This window comes from Lipotes vexillifer, unplaced genomic scaffold, assembly GCF_000442215.2.
Source record: "Lipotes vexillifer unplaced genomic scaffold, Lipotes_vexillifer_v1.1 scaffold1235, whole genome shotgun sequence".
Classification (NCBI taxonomy): Eukaryota; Metazoa; Chordata; class Mammalia; order Artiodactyla; family Lipotidae; genus Lipotes; species Lipotes vexillifer.
This window is the reverse complement of record NW_006775530.1, coordinates 1,327,006-1,347,067: the sequence shown is the minus strand read 5'-3', so window position 1 is coordinate 1,347,067 and position 20,062 is coordinate 1,327,006. Positions and strand designations below refer to the sequence as shown.

Sequence of the window (20,062 nt, the reverse complement as noted above, 5' to 3'; positions counted from 1 at the left end):
GTACGCGGGCCTCTCACTGTTGTGGCCTCTCCCGTTGTGGAGCACAGGCTCCGGACGTGCAGACTCAGTGGCCATGGCTCACGGGCCCAGCCACTCTGTGGCATGTGGGATCTTCCCAGACCGGGGCATGAACCCGTGTCCCCTGCATCGGCAGGTGGACTGTCAACCACTGCACCACCAGGGAAGCCCTCCTGGTAATTTTTAAATGTATATTGGATGTTTTAATTTTACCTTGTTGGGTGCTAGATTTTGTTGTATTCCTTTGTTGGGCTTTGTTCTGGGATGCAGTTAATTTTCTTGGCATCAGTTTGAGCCCTTCAATCCTGGCTTTTAAGCCTTGTTACTGTGGGTCTAGAGCAGCCTTTAACCCAACGTAGTTTGGCACCACTACTAAGGTAATACCTTTCTGATATTCTGTGTATTAGGAGGCTTTTCCATGCTCACTAGTGGGAACATTAACTATTCCAAGCCCTGTGTAAACTGTGGGGATTGTTCCCCGTACTCCTTTCTGTGGTTCTTGCCTTGGGTATTTTTTCTCAACACACGTACACAGATCATACTCCATGAAAGACTTGAGAGAGGATTCCCCTGCAGATCTCTGGAGCTCCCTCTTTGTGTAGCTTTCACTTCTCTGGTGTTTTGCCCTGAAAATTCTAACTGTGTTGGTCTACCTAAACCCTGAACTGTGTTGGTCTCCCTAAACCCTGAACTGTGTTTCTTTAATTCAACAAGGCGGCAGGCTTCGTTTGGGCTCTCCTTAGCTGTGGTGTAGCCTCAAAACTCTCTCTAGGAAATAGGCTAGGGTATTCATGGGACTCACTTTGTTTGCTTCCATTCTCTTAGGGTTCAGTGTCTTGGGCTGCTTGTTGTCCACTGTCTGAAAACCATTGTTTATTTATTTTGTCCCATTTTCTAATCATCTAAGATGGTAAGGTAAATCTGGGACCTGTTACTCCACAGTTTTGGTTTAAGACAGTTTGAGGGCTTCCCTGGTGGCACAGTGGTTAAGAATCCACCTGCCAATGCAGGGGTCATGGGTTCGAGCCCTGGTCCAGGAAGATCCCACACACCGCAGAGCAGCTAAGCCTGTGCGTGACAACTACTGAGCCTGCGCTCTAGAGCCCACAAGCGAGCCACAACTACTGAGCCCACGTGCCACAACTGCTGAAGCCTGCATGCCTAGAGCCCGTGCTCTGCAACAGGAGAAGCTACCACAGTGAGAAGCCTGTGCACCGCGACGAAGAGAAAGCCCGTGTGCAGCAACAAAGACCCAACACAGCCGAAAAAAAAAGACAGTTTGAAATACATGATGTATATAAAGAGACATAATAATAATAATATTAATCATTTAAAAAATAATAAATAACTAAGAAGAAGCTAGTGTTCAAGTCGTATGAATAATATCATTACAGTGGTTAAGTGCTGCTTTTTTCTCTGAACCTCCCAGAAACCAACATCAAAAGGAAAGTACGGAGGGATAGCTTATCTTACAGAGGAAATTAACAACTTTCAGTAGGGAAAAATAGTTTTTACTGTAAATTTTAAGGACCTTCTGTGGTGAACTGCAATGAGTTTTTGACATCTCTATCCATTGCTGACAGCCGGGGCGGCTGGTGGGAGTGATGCTGAGGCCACAGCTGCCGATTGGGAGAAGTGTGACCTAATTGCAAAGATTTTGGCCTCTTGTCCCCAGCAGTCTCTTTCACCAGAGGATTATTACAGAGATATCTGCCCCCAGGTAAATCATTTTGTTTCTTTTGACTGTTTGAGGATTATCTGCTTATTTATAAAAAGAGAACTTTTAATGTTCATCTGATATTGAGTTAAAAACAATATAATGTTTATTATTCAGTGAGGGGCCTTCTTAATAACTGATTAAAAACCTGTGGGAGAGACTGACCTGTTAAATTTAAGAACCCCTCACCAATAATAACTGACTAGCTTGCTCTCAGAGCTGGAATATGAAACTACAGTTTCATCATATTCATTATCTTTTCTGTGTTTTTTATTAGTTTTTTAAAAAATAGGTATTTAATAAACAAGGTAAATTAACATGGTACACAATTTTAAAAGCACAAAAGAGTAAATGGAAAAGTAAGTCTCCCTCCCATCTCTGTACCAATTTCTTATTTATTTTGCACAGGTAGTCTGTGTATCCTGTGTATACAACTATATGTGTGTATATGTGTGTATATATTCTAATTTTTATCCAAATGACAACATGCTCCACACACTGTTTTTCAGTTTTGCTTTTCTCACTTAACAGTGTACCTTAGAGATCATTTCATCATTCTTTTTCTTGGGTACATAGATATTTCATCATATTATGTACCATAATTTATTTAACTAGCTTCCTGTTGTTTTTAATAAATACATAAATAAATTTATTTATCTTTGGCTGCATTGGGTCTTTGTTGCTGTGCACGGGCTTTCTCAAGTTGCAGCAAGCAGGGGCTACTCTTCATTGCAGTGTGCGGGCTTGTCATTTTGGTGGCTTCTCTTGTTGTGGAGCATGGGCTCTAGGTGCACAGGCTTCAGTAGTTGTGGCACGTGGGCTCAGTAATTGTGGCTCACGGGCTCTAGAGCAGAGGCTCAGTAGTTGTGGCACACAGGCTTAGTTGCCCTGCGGCATGTGGAATCTTCCTACACCAGGGCTCGAACCCATGGCCCCTGCATTGGCAAGCGGATTCTTAACCACTGCACCACCAGGGAAGCCCTACCTAGCTTCCTATTAATGGACATTTAAGTTGTTTCCATTCTTTTGCTGTTACGAACCATGTTCCAGTTAATATGTATAAATCTTGCCTATGTGCAAGTATTATCACAGGGAAAATTCTTAGAATTGACATTACTGGCTTAAAGGGTATGTGTTTTTAAATTTTTGATTGATATTATTTATGTATCTGTTTTCCCACACTTTTGCCTATGCAATGTGTTACAAAACTTTTCTTTGTTAATCTGATTAGGTGAAAGTGTGGAAGGAGTGTTCTTAGCACTCCCCATGCATTTAGATGTAAGATATGCCTTTTGGAATACAGTGTGAAGAAAGTCATTCAGTTGTTATGCTGGTCTTCAGGATTCTCATGGGTAGGCATGCATGGGAACAAATATCACAATGCAAAATCTTATATTGGAAAATATTAAGTATAAATTATCTTACAGGATAAAGCTATCGTTTGCAATGATGAGTAAATATTTTCCAAAGCTAATAGCTATAGTTTGGGCACTTAAGGAAATGATAAAATCAAGTCATAGGTTTTAATCTTACCTAGTGTCTCTTTGGCAGTGTCAGAGGTCACATACAGTTTTTGAACAGAAGATTCTCCTGTCTACAAAAAGTATAAGAGTCAGTTTTAAGCCAGAAACAGAATGTGCTTTTCAGTTGGGTGCTTAAACTCAAGCACGAGAGATCAGTGTTTATTTTTGAGAATAAAGTAGACTTTTGTTCAGATCTGACAGGCTCTTCAGATTCTGAATATATTTATACACCTTGACCCCATAATTGCTATTTATCATAGCAAAATTTTGGGGAAAACTGAATATCTGGAAATAATATTTTTGAGGAATTTATAACAATATGAGAAGGTTTCAGCAGTACACAAAACTGAATATTAAGTATGGCCTTAATTGAAAAGAAAAAAGAATTATACAGGAAACATATTGGAAAAAAATACACCCAAAATGTTTATAGTAATTTGGGAAGATTTAATTTTCTTCTTAAAAATTTATTCTCCAGGGGCTTCCCTGGTGGCGCAGTGGTTGAGAGTCCGCCTGCCAATGCAGGGGACACGGGTTCGTGCCCCGGTCCGGGAAGATCCCACATGCCGCGGAGCGGCTGGGCCCGTGAGCCATGGCCGCTGAGCCTGCGCGTCCGGAGCCTGTGCTCCGCAACGGGAGAGGCCACAACAGTGAGAGGCCCACGTACCGCAAAAAAACAAACAAACAAACAAACAAAAAAAAACAAAAAAAACCCAAAAATTTATTCTCCAAATTTCCTACAATGAGCACATATTTTATAAATCCGATAAAATTTTTTAATAAAAACATAGCTCCTTCAGTTCTCATACCCTTTGACACTGGGTTGTTAAATAAAAGAAAAAAAACTTCTATTGGATCAGTGTTACTGCAGTAAATTTATTTTTTGCCGTAAAGAAATTAATGTGTTGTCTTCTTAGTTAATGTAATGCTTCTTGTAAAGAGCCTGGTATTTACTTCATGTAATTTTTCTTTTAGATTTTGGATTTATTTCACTTTCAAGATAAATTGACAGGACTACAATTTCAGAGAGTTGCCACCACTACCTTTATAAGTATGTCAAGAGAACGGCCACAGCTGGCAGCAAAGTACTTACTTCAGCCAGTGTTAGCTCCTCTTCATCGATGTTTAAATACAGCAGGTAAAGGAGGAAGTCTGGTGGTTCACTTTCCCTCTAAAGGACCTTCTTCCGTGTTTTGGATTTAAATAACTTAAGTCTATGGTAGTTCATTGTCTTTAATTTTACTTTTTTTCCCCCAATTTTTTGTTTTGAAAAGTTCACTTCATAAAAGTTCTAAGAAGAATGCAGTGTCCTACCCCTATATACTTCACATAGTTAACATTTTGACATGTTCACTTTCTCTTTCTCTCTTCCTACACACATACGTATTGTTTTTCTGAAGCATTTGAGAGTTAGTTGCAGACATTGAATATACAGACTTTATTCAAGTCTCTTATTTGTCTCAAGAATTTCCTTTATAGCTGTTTTTTAAAAATTACATTGCATTTACTTGTTATGTCTTTTTAGTTTTCTGTAATGTAGAATAGATCCCTAATAGTCTTTCACTCTGACACTTTTGAAGCCCAGGTTATAGAATGTTCTTCAATTTGTATTTGTCTCATTGTTTCCTCTTGATTAGATCCAGGTTAACATTTTGGCAGGAGTACTACATATGATGGTTTTTTTTTTTTTTTTTTTTTTTTTAGTCCATCATATTAGGGGCACATGTTATCAGTTTATTCCATTATTAGTGATGTTAAATTTGACTATTTGATTACAGTGGTAGCAACCAGATTTCTCCACTGTAAAAATATCTTCCTTCCTTTGTAATTAATAATAATCTGTGGGATGATAGACATATGAGACAGTGTGAATATCCTGTTTCCCAACAGTCCTTCATACTGTGGTTTAGTATCCACGGATGATTTTTACTCATAAAGTGGTGACTTTCTATTTTTTTTATTGTTTCTAATTTGTTAGTTGGTATTCTTCTGTAAGGAAGAGCTTTTCTTTTCTCCTTGCCTCATCTCTTTTAAAAAAATAATTATTTAAGTATCAATACACATTCATAGATTCTTTTTTTATTCAGTGGGTGACTGAACATTCCTATCATTCATTTTGAAGCTTAAATGTTCCCAGATTTGGCCAGTTTTAATGTGTTAAAAGATTGACATTTTCAGCACTTCCCGCAGTGTGTGTTCATGCTTTATTGAGATTAGTGCTGGGATACAGAGTATCATTTCAACATTCTTAGTGAGTAAAAAAAACCTTTCCATATAGTCTTTTCTGAGGTTAAAAATAAAGAGAAAAATTGATGTTGTGGTTAAGCCCAATTTAGTTCTGTGTAGACTTTGTATAAAAGTCATTTACAGTGTAAATTTTTTTGAGTGTGTTTAGCGGGGTTTAGGTGGGTGAGAATGGAGAAAATCTAATTCTTGTGCATAGTAAGCACCAGATTGAGCTTTGGTGGAGTGAAATTTGTGATTATTCAGACATGATAAACGTATTTGAATAAATAATTAAAATTCCTTTATACATTTAATAGAAATCTAGTCTAGAATTAGTATTTCTTCAAAAAATGATGCATAAAATGAGGTATTATTTCTGTTGGCCCTTGTCATTAAGGCCTAGCATTTATATCTAATTTCATGTGTTAAGACTATATACCTCAATACTAATCTATTTATCTTCTTGTCTGTGACTGACTAGGTGTTTCCTTTAGTCTGGAATGTGTTCTCAAAGTGTGGTCCCAGGACTAGCAGCATCAGCATCACCTGGGAATTTATTAGAAATACAACTTCTTGGGCTCCACCACAGACCTACTGAATTAGAAACTCTGATGTGGGACCCAACACTGTTTCTGTTAACAGGCCCTTTTGGTAATTCAAGTGTGTGTTCAAGTTTGACACCTGGTCTAGAGCACTGTGCTTGGGACACCTAGATTCAGTCTAGTTGTGGGTCAGTTATTTTTGTCCTGGGCCTTGTTCATTCATTCAAAGAATATTTATTGGACACCTATTTACCCTGCATTTTCATGTGTTAGGTTATATCTGTAACACCAGCTACATGTTTTGCATATACATCTATTGATAACAAAAAGGATTGGGTAAGAATATGACTGATCTTATATATATACCCCATCATTGCCCCTGGAAAAACAATCTCTAAAGTATAAGCTTTCTTATTTTGTTTTTCATATTGCATCACATTTTTAGGACTATGTGGCAATTATGATGAATTATCATATTTTATCAATTCCAAGATGCACTTTTTTTCACATTAAAAAAATTTTTATTTTCGAAATCTTTTTCACGTTTTAGCAATTCTAATTGCCCATCTCACAATCATTGTTGGCCAGGTAGCAATTGTGGCATTGTTGTACCTGCAAATGAGCGTTAAAATTTGTAGAATGGATGTCAGTGACTTATAAGAAAATCTTGAAGACAATAGTAAAGTGGAGGACTCTTAAGGATATCACATCACTGTACTCTGTGGCACAGAGAACGATATATTATGGCAAAACACAGATACTGGTAATGGTGTTGAAATGTTTCAGAAGAGTTGGACATTTAATGTGCAGTTTTAATTCCTTATCCTGTTTATTCCAATTATTTAGCTTGTTTCAAGAATGATAGGGAATTCCCTGGCAGTCCAGTGGTTAGGGCTTCGTACTTCCACTACATGGGACATGGGGTCGACCCCTGGTCGGAGAAGTAACATCCTGCATGCTGCATGGAGTGGCCAAAGGAAAAAAAGAATGACATATAACAATACTGTATAAAATAAATCTAGGAGAGTTCTCTTAATACTTTTTTTAAAAAGCTCTGTTTTAAAACTTTTTTTTTTTTGGCCACACCAAGTGGCATGTGGGATCTTGGTTCCCTGACAAGGCATTGAACCTGTACCCCCTGCAGTGGAAGCTCGGAGTGTTAACCACTGGACCGCTGGGGAAGTCCCTTAAAACTTTTTAAAGGGAAATTTTCAAACACATGTACAGAGAATAGTATAATGAACACCTGTGTACCAGTCACCCAGACACAACCATTGATTCTGCCATTTTCACTTAATTTAATCACCAACTTTTCATTCATTAATTTAAAAGTAAAATCCCAAGTGATAATGTTTCATAGGTTACTTGGCAGTGTTTTTTTCTTTCTTAGTGATACATAAAATAACAATGCGTGTTTATAATCAATGAAACATTCTGTGAAATATTGTATTTGAATGGTGCTGTATTGTAACTATGTTGATTTTCTAATTTTAGCTGTTACTTCCTGAACTTTCTAGTAAAACTTTTTTCCTTAGGCCCAGCTTCTTCTATTCAATGAGGTGCTGAGTGTAGGTAATTTTGTTTTTTGTTCCTTAGAGGTTTCAGAGTGTGACATGGTGCCGGGGACCATTTTGGTGACGGAAGAAGAACTTAGTAGATGTATTGAGGATGTATATAAGGTTGGTAGTTTGAGTCACTAGTGTTTTCAGTTAATATTTGTACTTAGTCTTTTAAAATAATTTTGCCTTTTAAACTGGTACTTCAAGAATTGGAATGACTAATCTTAAATTCCAAACCATCAAAATCTTTTTACCTTGAAAACTGGAAACTATAAGTTGTTAGTGAAAAAACTGATACATTTTGAAACTCTGTCAATTTCATCATTTACTCTGAATCTTAAACAGTTCAGATTCTCTAACTGACACATGCCACTGATGAAAGTGTGTCTTTGAAGGAATTGACAAAGGAATTTGCAATACTGTAGGCTTCCTAAAATTTAGTGTATGATAATATTGAATCTACTTTATAATTTTTTGATAGAATCATCATCATAAAGAAGTTGGAATAAATGAGTCATAGAAATGACTTCCTAAATATATACTGAAAATGAAAAAATATTTATATAAATTATATGTTCTCTATGATTGCAATCTTATATATGAAATACGTATTTTTAGACAAAAATGAAATCCATTGTGTTAAGCCCAGATGGCACTGGGTAAATATTCTTCTTTAAAGTTTATTTCAATACATTTTTAAAATTTTTATTTATTTATTTTTGGCTGCATTGGGTCTTTGTTGCTGCGCACGGGCTTTCTCTAGTTGCAGTGAGCGGGGGCTACTCTTTGTTGCAGTGTGTGGGCTCCTCATTGCGGTGGCTTCTCTTGTTGAGGAGCACGGGCTCCAGGTGCACGGGTTTCAGTAGTCTTGGCATGTGGGCTCAGTGGTTGTGGCTCGCGGGCTCTAGAGCGCAGGCTCAGTAGTTGTGGCACATGGGCTTAGTTGCTCTGTGGCATGCGGGATCTTCCCGGACCAGGGCTCGAACTCGTGTCCCCTGCATTGGCAGGTGGATTCTTAACCACTGCGCCACCAGGGAAGTCCCTCAATACATTTATAATAATATTTTACTATTAAAAACATTTACAAGAGTAAACAGCCTTCAGAATTATATTTCATGTAAAAAGGTACAGCCACTTTGGGAATATATTGTTTGGCAGTTCCTTAAAAAGTTAAACATAGAGTTATCATATGACTCAACAATTCCACTCTTAGTTATAGAGAAGTGAAAACATATTCATACAAAACCTGTGCACAAATGTTCATAGCATCATTATTCATAATAGCCAAAATATGGAAACAACTGAGATGTCTGTCAACTGATGAATGAATTAACAAATGTGATACATTCATATAATGGAATATTTTTCATCCATAAAAAGGAATAAAGTATGGATACACGTTTCAACATGGATGAACACTTTTTTTTTTCCCTATTTAGGTATATATTATGTAAACCGCGGTACAGTGTACAAAAGGGAATGCTAAGTACATATTAAATACAGATGAAAAGAATCTTGCTAATCACTCTGTGTCCCTAGGTGTACAATGGACCCTGGGGCCACAGTTCATGGTTTCTGTAATGTTCTTAAATTTATATTTCATTAGTGTTCTTGGCAGTGTCTAATTTTTGCCAATCCTAGTTGGTCATTGGTTTTACCAGTAACTTGAAGCACTTGTAGGGGAGCAAGCACTGTCAGTGCTGCCATCCCCTCGTTGCCACACCCTCCCCTATGTTTGCATCTTTGGCCTCTTCAGCCGGCTGGTTCTTGGCAGGAAGCTTAAGCCCCTTGTTCATTCTGTGAGGGCCCTTTGATTATAACCGGATACTACCATCTATAAGTCCACGTAGACAGGCACCCGAGACTCGTCACCACATACTGAAGGGGTGATTGGAAGAGACCCCACAGTCAGCCCCTCTGAGTTGGGGAAACTCCCCATCCCTTGGGACCCTCCCCATCCCTTGGGACCTTGGTGAGCCACATGGAACTGGTCTGCCAAGGGCCACAGGAGGGGACCCCTGCCATTCTGCCCACTAACACTGAGGAAAGTCGGTGATGCTGCTTCTGTTTAATGCACAGAGGCAAGTGGATAAACAGTTTAAAATTATGATTTTTTAATGTTTAAAGAAGCTAGACACAAAAGACCACCCATTGTATGATTCCATTTAAATGAAATGTTCAGAATAGGCAAATTCACGGACACAGAAAGTAGATTAGTGATTGCTAGTGGCTGAGGCTGGGGAGTTGGGAGTGGCTGATAGTGGGAATGAGGTTTCTTTCTGAGGTAAGGAAGATGTTTTGGAATTAGATAGTGGTGATGGTTGTGCAATTTTATGAATATACTAAGAACCACTGAATTGTACATTTTAGAGAGTGAATTTTATGGTATGTGAATTATATTTCAATACTTAAAAAATTTTTATTCCACATTTATTTCTTTTCTATGGCAGTAAATTAAACATTTTAGAGTAAATTTTTTTTTTTTTTTTTTTTTTTTTGCGGTACACGGGCCTCTCACTGTTGTGGCCTCTCCCATTGCGGAGTACAGGCTCTGGACACGCAGGCTCAGTGGCCATGGCTCACGGGCCCAGCCGCTCTGCAGCATGTGGGATCTTCCCGGACCGGGGCACGAACCCGTGTCCCCTGCATCAGCAGGCGGACTCTCAACCACTGCGCCACCAGGGAAGCCCTAGAGTAAATTTTTAAATTTTAGTTTGTTATGAAATGGTTCAAACAAACCAAATAAAAAATGAAGAATAAAACACTCATGTACCCACCACTCAGCTTAAAAAATTACACACTACCAATTCAGTTGAAATCCTCTGTGAACCCATCCCTGATCACATTTCCCTTGCTCCTCACCCAATGGGAACCACGATCCTAAATTTGTATTTATTATTCCTTAATCTGTTTTTAGTATTGTTGTGCATGATTTTAAATTTTATTTAAATGGCACTGTAATATATCTAACTTTAATCCATTCATTTCTACTGCCAGATATTATTCTGTTTTATGGCTATATCACCATTTATTTGTTTATTCTTCTCTTGGTAGACATTTGAGTTGTTTTCAGGGAGTTTTGTCTATCTTAGGTGCATTGTGGTTTTGGTTAGCAGTTAGTTCTCTTATTACTAGTGACGTTGGACTTTTTTTGTCTTTTGGTTCATTCATATATTCTCTTCTTTAACTTGCCTGTTCATTTGTTTTTTACCCATTTTAATACTTGAGTTATTTGCCTCTTTAAAATACTTTTAAAATAAATCTTTTTTTAATAAAACAGCCTTATTGAAATATACTTCACAGATCAAAAAATAATGTTTTAAGTATACGATTCAGTGCTTTTTCAGGAAATTTACAGAGTTGTGTAACTATCACCACCGTACAGTTTTAGAACATTTCCATCACCCCAAAAAGATCCATTGTGCCTATTTATAGTCACTCCTTGGTCCCACACCTAATCCCGAAGCAACCACTAACCTGCTCTGTATCTCTATGGATTTGCCTTTTGTGGATATTTTATATGAGGGACTCATGCAATAAGTGTTCTTTTGTGACTGGCTTCTCCCTCTTAGCATCATGTTTCTGAGGTTCATCCAGGTTGTTGCATGTATCAATATTTTGTCCCTTTTTATTGTAAGTAATATTTCATTTTATGAATATATACATATTTTGTTTATTTGTCATCAGTTGATGGACATTTGGATGTAGAGTAAATCTTTTTTTTAGACAACTTCATGAGATATATTTTATGTACCGTACATTTACCCATTTACAGTGTGGGAATCAATGGCCTTTTAGTATATTCACAGATTTGTGCAGCTGTCCTCACAGTCAATTTTAGGACATTTCATTACCCCAAAAGAAACGCACACCACTCCCCACATCCCAGCCTTAGGCAGCCACTAATCTACTTTCTGTCTCTTTAGATTAGCCTATTCTGAACATTGCATATAAATGGAGTCATACAATATGTAGTCTTTTGTGATTAGCTTCTTTGACTTGACATGATGCTTTAAAGGTTCATCTCGATTGTAGCATGAAGCAGTAAGTACTTCACTCCTTTTTATTGCTGAAAAGTATTCTAAGTATTTACCATATTTTGTTTATCCATTCACCATTTGATGGACATTTGGGTTCTACATTTTGGCTATTATGAATAATGTTGCTATGGACATTTGTGTACAAGTTATTCGTGTGCATATGTTTTCATTTCTCCCGGGTATATACCTGGGAGTGGAATTGCTGGATCATATGGGAACTCTATGTTTAACCATTTGAGGTACTGTCAGATCATTTTCAAAGGGGTTGCACCATTTTACATTGCCCCCAGCAGTGTATGAGGGTGTAAAGTAAATCTTAAATCATGTTCTTTCAGATAAGAAAGAGCTTTTGTTTTGGTTTGGTTTAAGCTTTATGTATGATACTAATAAATTTGTGGATATAAATATATGCTGTTTAAAAATTCAAAACTCATTCTCAGTAACACTCACTTTTTACTAAAAGTTGGGTATTTACTACCCTTTTATTTAATTTTGCTGTTAAAAAAACCAGAGTACACCCTTTACAATGTTGACCTGGCACACAAGTGTAGAATTAAATTGTTCATAGATAAAACAGGACCTGATGACTTAGTGGCTATAATGCTGTTTTTATTTTTTAATGATTCATTTTAGAGACTTATGAAAAGAAAGTTCTTATATCTTGTTCTACCTGTTGGTAGGCAGGGACTTTTCAGATAATATGAAGACAAGGAATTATACAGAGCAATCTAGAAAGCAAACTTTTTGAATTAGAGAATAAAGCCCAAATAACTTTTAGAAAGGTTATCTTCAGTCATGTTCCATCTAAGAAATATCATGATGAAAAATTGTAAAATAGCCAGGTGTGGAATGTTAGAAAGACTTGAAGGTGCTGATAGGAGTAGGACTAATTTTGTCTAAACTTTGGTACAAACCCCTCATAGTGTTAGGTAGATGTCAATAAATTGCTTTTAGGAGGAAAGGAAAGCAAAACAACTTCTTTCTGGCAAGTGAATTAGCCTCTAAAAATCAGAGAGATTGAGAAATAGTCCTTGCCATTTCTCCTATTGTTGCCCCCCATAAGGCGGGAAAAATCCTCATTGTTGGGTGAACAGTTTAATGAATTAAAAACCTCCTGGAGAGACAAGCAAAACATTAGTTTGCTGTAGACACTTGGTTATGCACAAGGACTGGTACTGTCTTGAAAGCAGGAAGGGGTGTAGAAGTTTATTCTCTCTACAAGGTTTTGGCAGCTCAGCTGCAGAGGGAAAACAGAGGAAATGTGTACGTTGGAGGAAAATGGTAAACATTGTGTAAACTTTAGCAACAAAGAGTATGTTGTCTTTATTAACTTTCTGCTAATACTAAATTATAGAGTACAGCTGAAAGGCAGGAAATAAGGAAAACATCTGAGATGGTTGAATTGATCCAGCAACTCACTCGGTAACAAGAGGGTACAAGAGGGTGTTTTAATTTTAGAGAGGCATTTGGGAACATTTCCAGCTCTGGTGTTCTCTCTCTCTCTCTCTCTCTCTCCTTTTCTTTTTAACAGATTTATTGAGATGGAACTCACATACCTCACCATTCACTGATTTAAGTGCTCAGTTCAGTGTTTTTGGTATTTCACAGTGTTGTGCAACCATCACTACAATCTAATTTTAGAATATTTTTATCCCTCCTGAAAGGACTCCATACTTATTAGCTGTAACCTCCCATTCTCTCCACTTTGCCCCCAGCCCTAGGCAACCACTAATATACTTTCTGTCTCTGTAGATTTGCCTATTCTGGACATTTTATATAAATTAAATTATATAATATGTGGTCTTTTGTAGTTGGCTCTTCAGTGTTTTTAAGATTCATCCGTATTTTATCATGAAGCAGTGCTTCATACCTTTTAATGCCAAATTGTGTTCTGTTGTATGGTTATATCACATTTTGTTACCTATTTATCAGCTGATGGAAATTTGTGTTGTTTCCACATTTTGGAGTGTTATGAACAGTGTTGCTGTGGACATTCATGTACAGGTTTTTGTGTGTATGTATGTTGTCATTTCTCTTGGGTGTATACCTAGGAGTGGAATTGCTGGATCATATGGTAACTCTATGTTTAACCTTTTGAGGTACTGCCAGATCATTTTCTAAAGTGGCCACACTATTCTACATTCCCACCAGCAATATATGAGAATTCCAGTTTATCCAGATTATGGCCAACGTTTGTTATCATCCTTTTTTAAAAAATAGCCTTCCTAGTGGGAGTAAAGTAATATCTCCTTGTGACTTTGATTTACATTTCCCTAATGACTAATGATGTTGAACAGCCTGTCATGTGCTTATTGGCCATTTGGATGTCTTCCTTGGAGAAATTTCTGTTAAGAACCTTTGCCCATTTTTATTTTTATTTTTTTTAAATTTTTTAAAATTTATTTTATTTATTTATTTTTGGCTGCATTGGGCCTTCATTGTTGCGCATGGGCTTTCTCTAGTTGTGGCGAGCGGGCGCTACTCTTTGTTGCGGTGCATGGGCTTCTCATTGCGGTGGCTCCTCTAGTTGCAGAGCACGGGCTCTAGGTGCCAGGCTTCAGTCGTTGTGGCACATGGGCTCAGTAGTTGTGGCTCACAGGCTCTAGAGCACAGGCTCAGTAGTTGTGGTGCATGGGCTTAGTTGCTCTACAGCATGTGGGATCCAACCGGGCCAGGGCTCAAACCCGTGTCCCCTGCACTGGCAGGCGGATTCTTAACCACTGCACCACCAAGGAAGCCCATTTTGCCCATTTTTAAATTGGGTTGTCTTTTTATCATTGGTGGGTTGTGGGATTCGACTCACTCTGACCAACAGCTTTCTCTAAAGAAATCCTCCTCATCAGTCTCTTCTCAGTCTCCACACCTTTGATCTTCTCTACCCTCTTTCTGAATGGGGAGTTTTTATAGTCTTGATCTCATCATAATCTGGTGTCTTTGGAGTTTTAAGTCTATTTTATCTTGGTGCTTCACTTGACATTTCCAATTTAACATCCCATGTCACCTGTGTTATGACAGCTGTCCATCTGGCTGCCTTCTCAGTCTAACTGCAGAGCCCCTTAGTCCTCAGAGCCAGTTTCTTCTTTGCTTTATACACAGTCCTGGTCAGACTGGTTATCTGATTTTTAAGACCATAGCAGAATTAGAAGTAACAAATTAGAAGTTACTTAGACTAACTAAGGCACAATGACAAGAGCAGAGAAGACCAAGAAAAGAGACAGAAAAAATACCCCCAAAGGGCATAATCAGTTGAAAAGCAAAGTATGTTGGGACCCGTGTGTTCAGTATACTTTGTTTAAGAAGGCAGGGATTGCATATAATTCATTTTAGAAATATTTCCTTCCAAAATTGTTAAAATATAAGTACATTTTGGTATTTAAAGGAATAAACTCTCAGCTCTCTGAATGAAAATCTTATGGCAGGAACAATGACAAGGGAAGGGCTTTTTGCACTTGCATCCTTCACATACAGCAGAGAGTAGAGCAGTGTGGCTCTGGTGGGCCAGGTGGAAAGTTCTCAGCAGTACAGGTATATATACAAATGCTAGTCGAATTGAAATGAAAACTTGGCATAGCCACTTGTACTTCATCTGCATAAATAATTCTTGTCATTTCTATGTGTGTACCTTATTTCTGGTAAAATTATGTAAGCCAAAAAGGGCATATGCTGCTCAAATAGCTTTTAGTCCAGTGACTCCCTTTTGTCTCCTCTGCCTCTGAGTGTCTGGGGCCTAATCTCTAGAATGTTTATATTCTTTTGTCCTCCCTGGTATGAGAGGGAGTCGTGTTTTTTTCTTTGCCTACAGAGGTGAAGAGAGGCCCATATTGCATAGAGACTGGTTTTGGGTAGGGCAGGATAAAAGAATTCCAGTTCTTTCTGATTTGGATATTTTCTTGCTCTTAAGAGGAATGGCCAGAATTCGATACTGGGGGTGGAGAGATGTTGCCTTTTAGTATTCCTCACAGTACTTGCCCAAGACTCCCTAAAGACAGAAGAAATTTTAGGATAGGAAAGGCTAGAAGGTACCTAATTAGTTTATTTTCTACATTCTCATTTCCATTTTCGCTCTCTGTTTCCAGGTTTAGGAAATCTTGACTTTGATTATTCAAGTCTTTTCCCCCCATCTAATCTTAATGAATTTCTAATTAAAGTTTCTCTGTCAGATTGACCAGTTGACTCCTCCTTCCTAATTTTTAATTATTTGTGTAGAGTAAATTAGAATAATACAATCTTAGAGCTGGAAGGAACTTTAGAAATAATTGTGCATAATCCTTCATTTTTTTTAATAGACTTTTTTTTTTAGAGCAGTTTTAGGTTCACAGAAAAATTGAGTGGAAAGTACAGAGAGTTCCTGTGTATTCTCTGCCCCCACATGTGCACAGCCTCTCCCACTATCAGCATCCCACACTGGACGGTGTATTTGTCACGGTTTGTGAACCTATGTTGACATGTCAATATCACTGTAAGTCCATAGTTTACATTAAGGTTCACCTTTGCTGTGGTACATTCTTTGGGTTTTGACAAATTAATCCCTTATTTTACAGTAAAGGAAGCAAAATCCAAAAGATTGTGAAGTGACTTGTCCCAAATCACACTAGTGAGTGGCAGAGCTGGTCCCGGGACCAACATTCCCTTCTCTCTCTCTTTCTCTCACTCTCTTTGTTTGGAAAAGATAATATTTGCACATGGTACAAATTTAATAAGTGCCAAAGGCTCTACAGTGAAAAGTTAGTCTCCCTGTCACCTGTGGACCCTCCCTAAAGGCAATCATTCTTTCTGGATGTTTCCATCTCCTGTTGAACTGTGACTTTGAATAACATGCAAAGGAATAAAAAAAGTATCCTTCAAGGATGTGTGAGATTTAAGCATTAGATTTTCTAAATGCTGCAGTTCAGATTCTGTGGTATAGTGTAGTGAAAAGCACTTGGCCTTTTGAGTCAGATGGACCTAGATTGGAATTTGGCTCCAGGGTTGACTATCCATGGGACTTCAGGTGACTTAAATGTGTCACTTGAGTTGTCGGGTGGTTGAATAAGGTAACTTTTGTTAGACTCATTGCATTCTTTCTTTCTTTATTTTCTTAATAAATTTATTTATTTATTTATTTATTTTTGGCTTTGTTGGGTCTTCGTTGCTGCGCACGGGCTTTCTCTAGTTGCGGTGTGCGGGGGCTACTCTTCGTTGCGGTGAGCGGGCTCCTCGTTGTGGCTTCTCTTGTTGCGGAGCACAGGCTCTAGGCGTGCTGGCTTCAGTAGTTGTGGCACGTGGGCTCAGTAGCTGTAGCTTGTGGGCTCTAGCGCTCAGGCTCGGTAGTTGTGGCACACAGGCTTAGTTGCTCCACGGCATGTGGGATCTTCCCGGGCCAGGGCCCCAACCTGTGTCCCTTGCATTGGCAGGCAGATTCTTAACCACTGCACCACCAGGGAAGCCCGGGTCATTGCATTCCTTAATAGGTGCTCAAAAAACTGTCAGTTCCTTTTTGGTTCAGGGAAACTCTTTTTTTTTAAGACTGTTTTATGCATTATGCTCTGAAAGCATGCACAGTACAAAATACTATATTAAGTAAAACTTGCCTGGTTCTTTTGCTTCTCCTAAGTCTTAATTAAACTCAGTAAGTGCATTAGAAGTTCTAGAACACTACTGTCAAAAGGATCACTGTGATATTTTAGAAGGCAGCATTTGACTAGTTTAATCTTTAACTGGGGTAAAATCAAGTTCCAGCCTGTATTGAATTTCAGTGTTAGGATTTAGTCAGCTTGATTCTGAATAGGCTCATCATGTTTGTATTTCCATACGCGTACATCCCTGCAGAAGATAAGGCCATAAATTAAGAAAACTGTTCCATTCACAGTAGCATCAACAAGAATATTTAGGAATAAACTTAACATTTGCATATGGCTATGTATTTTACAAAATATTTTAACGTGAATTATCTTTTTTGTGTGTGTGTGCGGTACGCGGGCCTCTCACTGTTGTGGCCTCTCCCGTTGCGGAGCACAGGCTCCGGACGCGCAGGCTCAGCGGCCATGGCTCACGGGCCCAGCCGCTCCACAGCATGTGGGATCTTCCCGGCCCGGGGCACGAACCCGTGTCCCCTGTATCGGCAGGCGGACTCTCAGTTACTGCGCCACCAGGGAAGCCCTTAATGTGAATTATCTTAATTGGTCCTTATGCTAAAAGCTTAACACCTACATTATATTATCCATGAGGAAACGGACCTAGAGCGGTTTAAATGTGTTATCCCTGTTCACTCATTTAATATGTGGATTTGGGCAACCATATAGGTGGCAGAAACAAAGTTTACACCCACGTTTCCTGATTCCTGACTTCCCAGTGCTCTTTCGGTGACTTTGCAGCGGTCTCTAAGGGATGTGTTTGACAATATAATGGGAGTCTATGAAATGAGCACGTGAGGGCTGCTTTCGGTTTTGTTTGCTTTGAAACAGAAACACGTATTTATTCTTAATACTTTATTTAAAAATATCTATATATATTTGTTTATTTATTTTGGCTGTACCAGGTCTTAGTTGGGGCACGGGATCTTTGTTGTGGCATGCGGGATCTTTAGTTGCAGCATGTGAACTCTTAGTTGCGGCATTCATGCGGGATCTAGTTCCCTGACCAGGGCTTGAACCTGGGCCCCCTGCATTGGGGGCGCAGAGTCTTACCCATTGCGCCACCAGGAAGTCCTATTCTTAATACTTTTGACCATTTTGATTCCTCCGGGTTTTTCCTTTTTTCTTAAATTCAAATTTCCAGTCAATCTTTCCAGAGAAACTCAGTCCTCCAGACATTGAAGACAGATGCTGAACAAGCCATTATAATAAAATCAAATCTTCTATTGTTCAATCTGCTCTCCCTTCCATGGCTGAAGTTCAGTGATTCTGTTCAGTTAATTTGCATTGATTGATAACTTCTAGCTGCAGCTTTTTTTTTTTTAAAGAAAAAATGAAAATAGGGCATTGTAACTTCCCCACAAAAATAGAACTTTTGAGGAAGTAAACAGCAGTCAATCTGCTTTGTTCATTCATTTTTTTTTTTTCTTTCTGCGGTACATGGGCCTCTCACTGTTGTGGCCTCTCCCATTGCAGAGCACAGGCTCCGGACGCGCAGGCTCAGCGGCCATGGCTCACGGGCCCAGCTGCTCCGCGGCATGTGGGATCCTCCCAGACCGGGGCACGAACCCGCGTCCCCTGCGTTGGCAGGCGGACTCTCAACCACTGCACCACCAGGGAAGCCCCATTCATTCTTTGATTCAGTTAATCAGTCACCAAAAAATTTACTAAGTACCTACTGATTGCCACTCTGCTTGGTTTACAAATACAGAAATGATTAAGAATCAGCTGCTACCTGATTCCCAGTGAAGCAAACAAAGAGTTACAATAGAGCATGATTCATAGTTAAGAGTACCAAGAAACATGCCTCTCTTACTTGTTAGAACACCATTCCTCTAAGTTTAGATGAAGGATCGTGAGGCTTAACCACAGAGGCCTCCTCTTCTCAGGGCTGGGTCTGTAATAGAAAGCCAAGATGCATTCCTAAATGAATGTGGAAATCCCCAGAAAGGAATGAGGAAATCCCCAGGTTCCCTGTGGGGTCATTGGTACCCATGTGTCTCCTTGACTAATCTTTTCTGAGCCGTTTTGGTTTTCCTAGATCCATACAGGCCTCTTATTTTGCCCCTCAGTCCTGTCCTACACATTTATATTGGAAAAGCCACAGGTAGTTACAGAAATTCCACTTTTCTTCAAAGCACCATTTCACTTACTCTCAGAGAGGCTTTTTCACACCAAAGAATTAAAAAGGTATCTTGAGAGTCTGTCTATACCTTCCCTGCTTCAGCTTTCCCATCTTTTGGTATTTTGTTTGGTGATCCCTAGTTGTACAGATACCTCAAGTAAACTTGAGTTACCAGAAAACCTTTCAGCTAAACAGGATTTCATCTTTTGAGTATTAACTTCAGAACTGATGGATCAGAAAGCTCCTGAGGATGGGTTAGAAATTTGTTACATCTTGGTCAAGTTGAAGATTCAACGTTTCAAAAATTTTGGGGTGGGGAGGGATGCTTCATTTTTTTCAACTAGTCTTACCTCTTAATGGCTGAGGTACCAGAAAAGTATAGAAGACCATGAGCAAACTTGCAGTCAAGTCAGGGAATGCTAGAGTAGATAGGAAAGAGTTTTAAAGCTTGATTAATCCAACCTCTTTATTTTCCAGATAAGGAAACTAAGACTCAGAGAAGTCAATTGATTCATGTTAAGTCTTTCAACTGCTCAGTGGAATTATTTACAGACAACCCTATGTGAAACATGCCCGATAGTTATACTGCTAAAAAAAGGAAACTTCCAAATGATATGGAACATCTTTACAACAGGTAGAAATAATATATCAGGTATTAGATTGTGTTTCAGAACTTTTTTTTTTTTTTTTTTTTTTTTTT

General features: G+C 38.6%; 1 protein-coding gene across 1 annotated transcript in view; it reads left to right on the top strand.

Moving 5' to 3' along the window:
• TANGO6 (transport and golgi organization 6 homolog) overlaps window positions 1-20,062 on the top strand; it is a 188,581-nt gene that overhangs the window by 22,160 nt on the left and 146,359 nt on the right. The window contains exons 5-7 of the mRNA XM_007449938.1: window positions 1,602-1,738; window positions 4,234-4,396; window positions 7,623-7,705. Of these exons, the coding sequence (XP_007450000.1) occupies window positions 1,602-1,738; window positions 4,234-4,396; window positions 7,623-7,705 (383 nt within the window). The remainder of the gene's footprint in view (window positions 1-1,601; window positions 1,739-4,233; window positions 4,397-7,622; window positions 7,706-20,062) is intronic.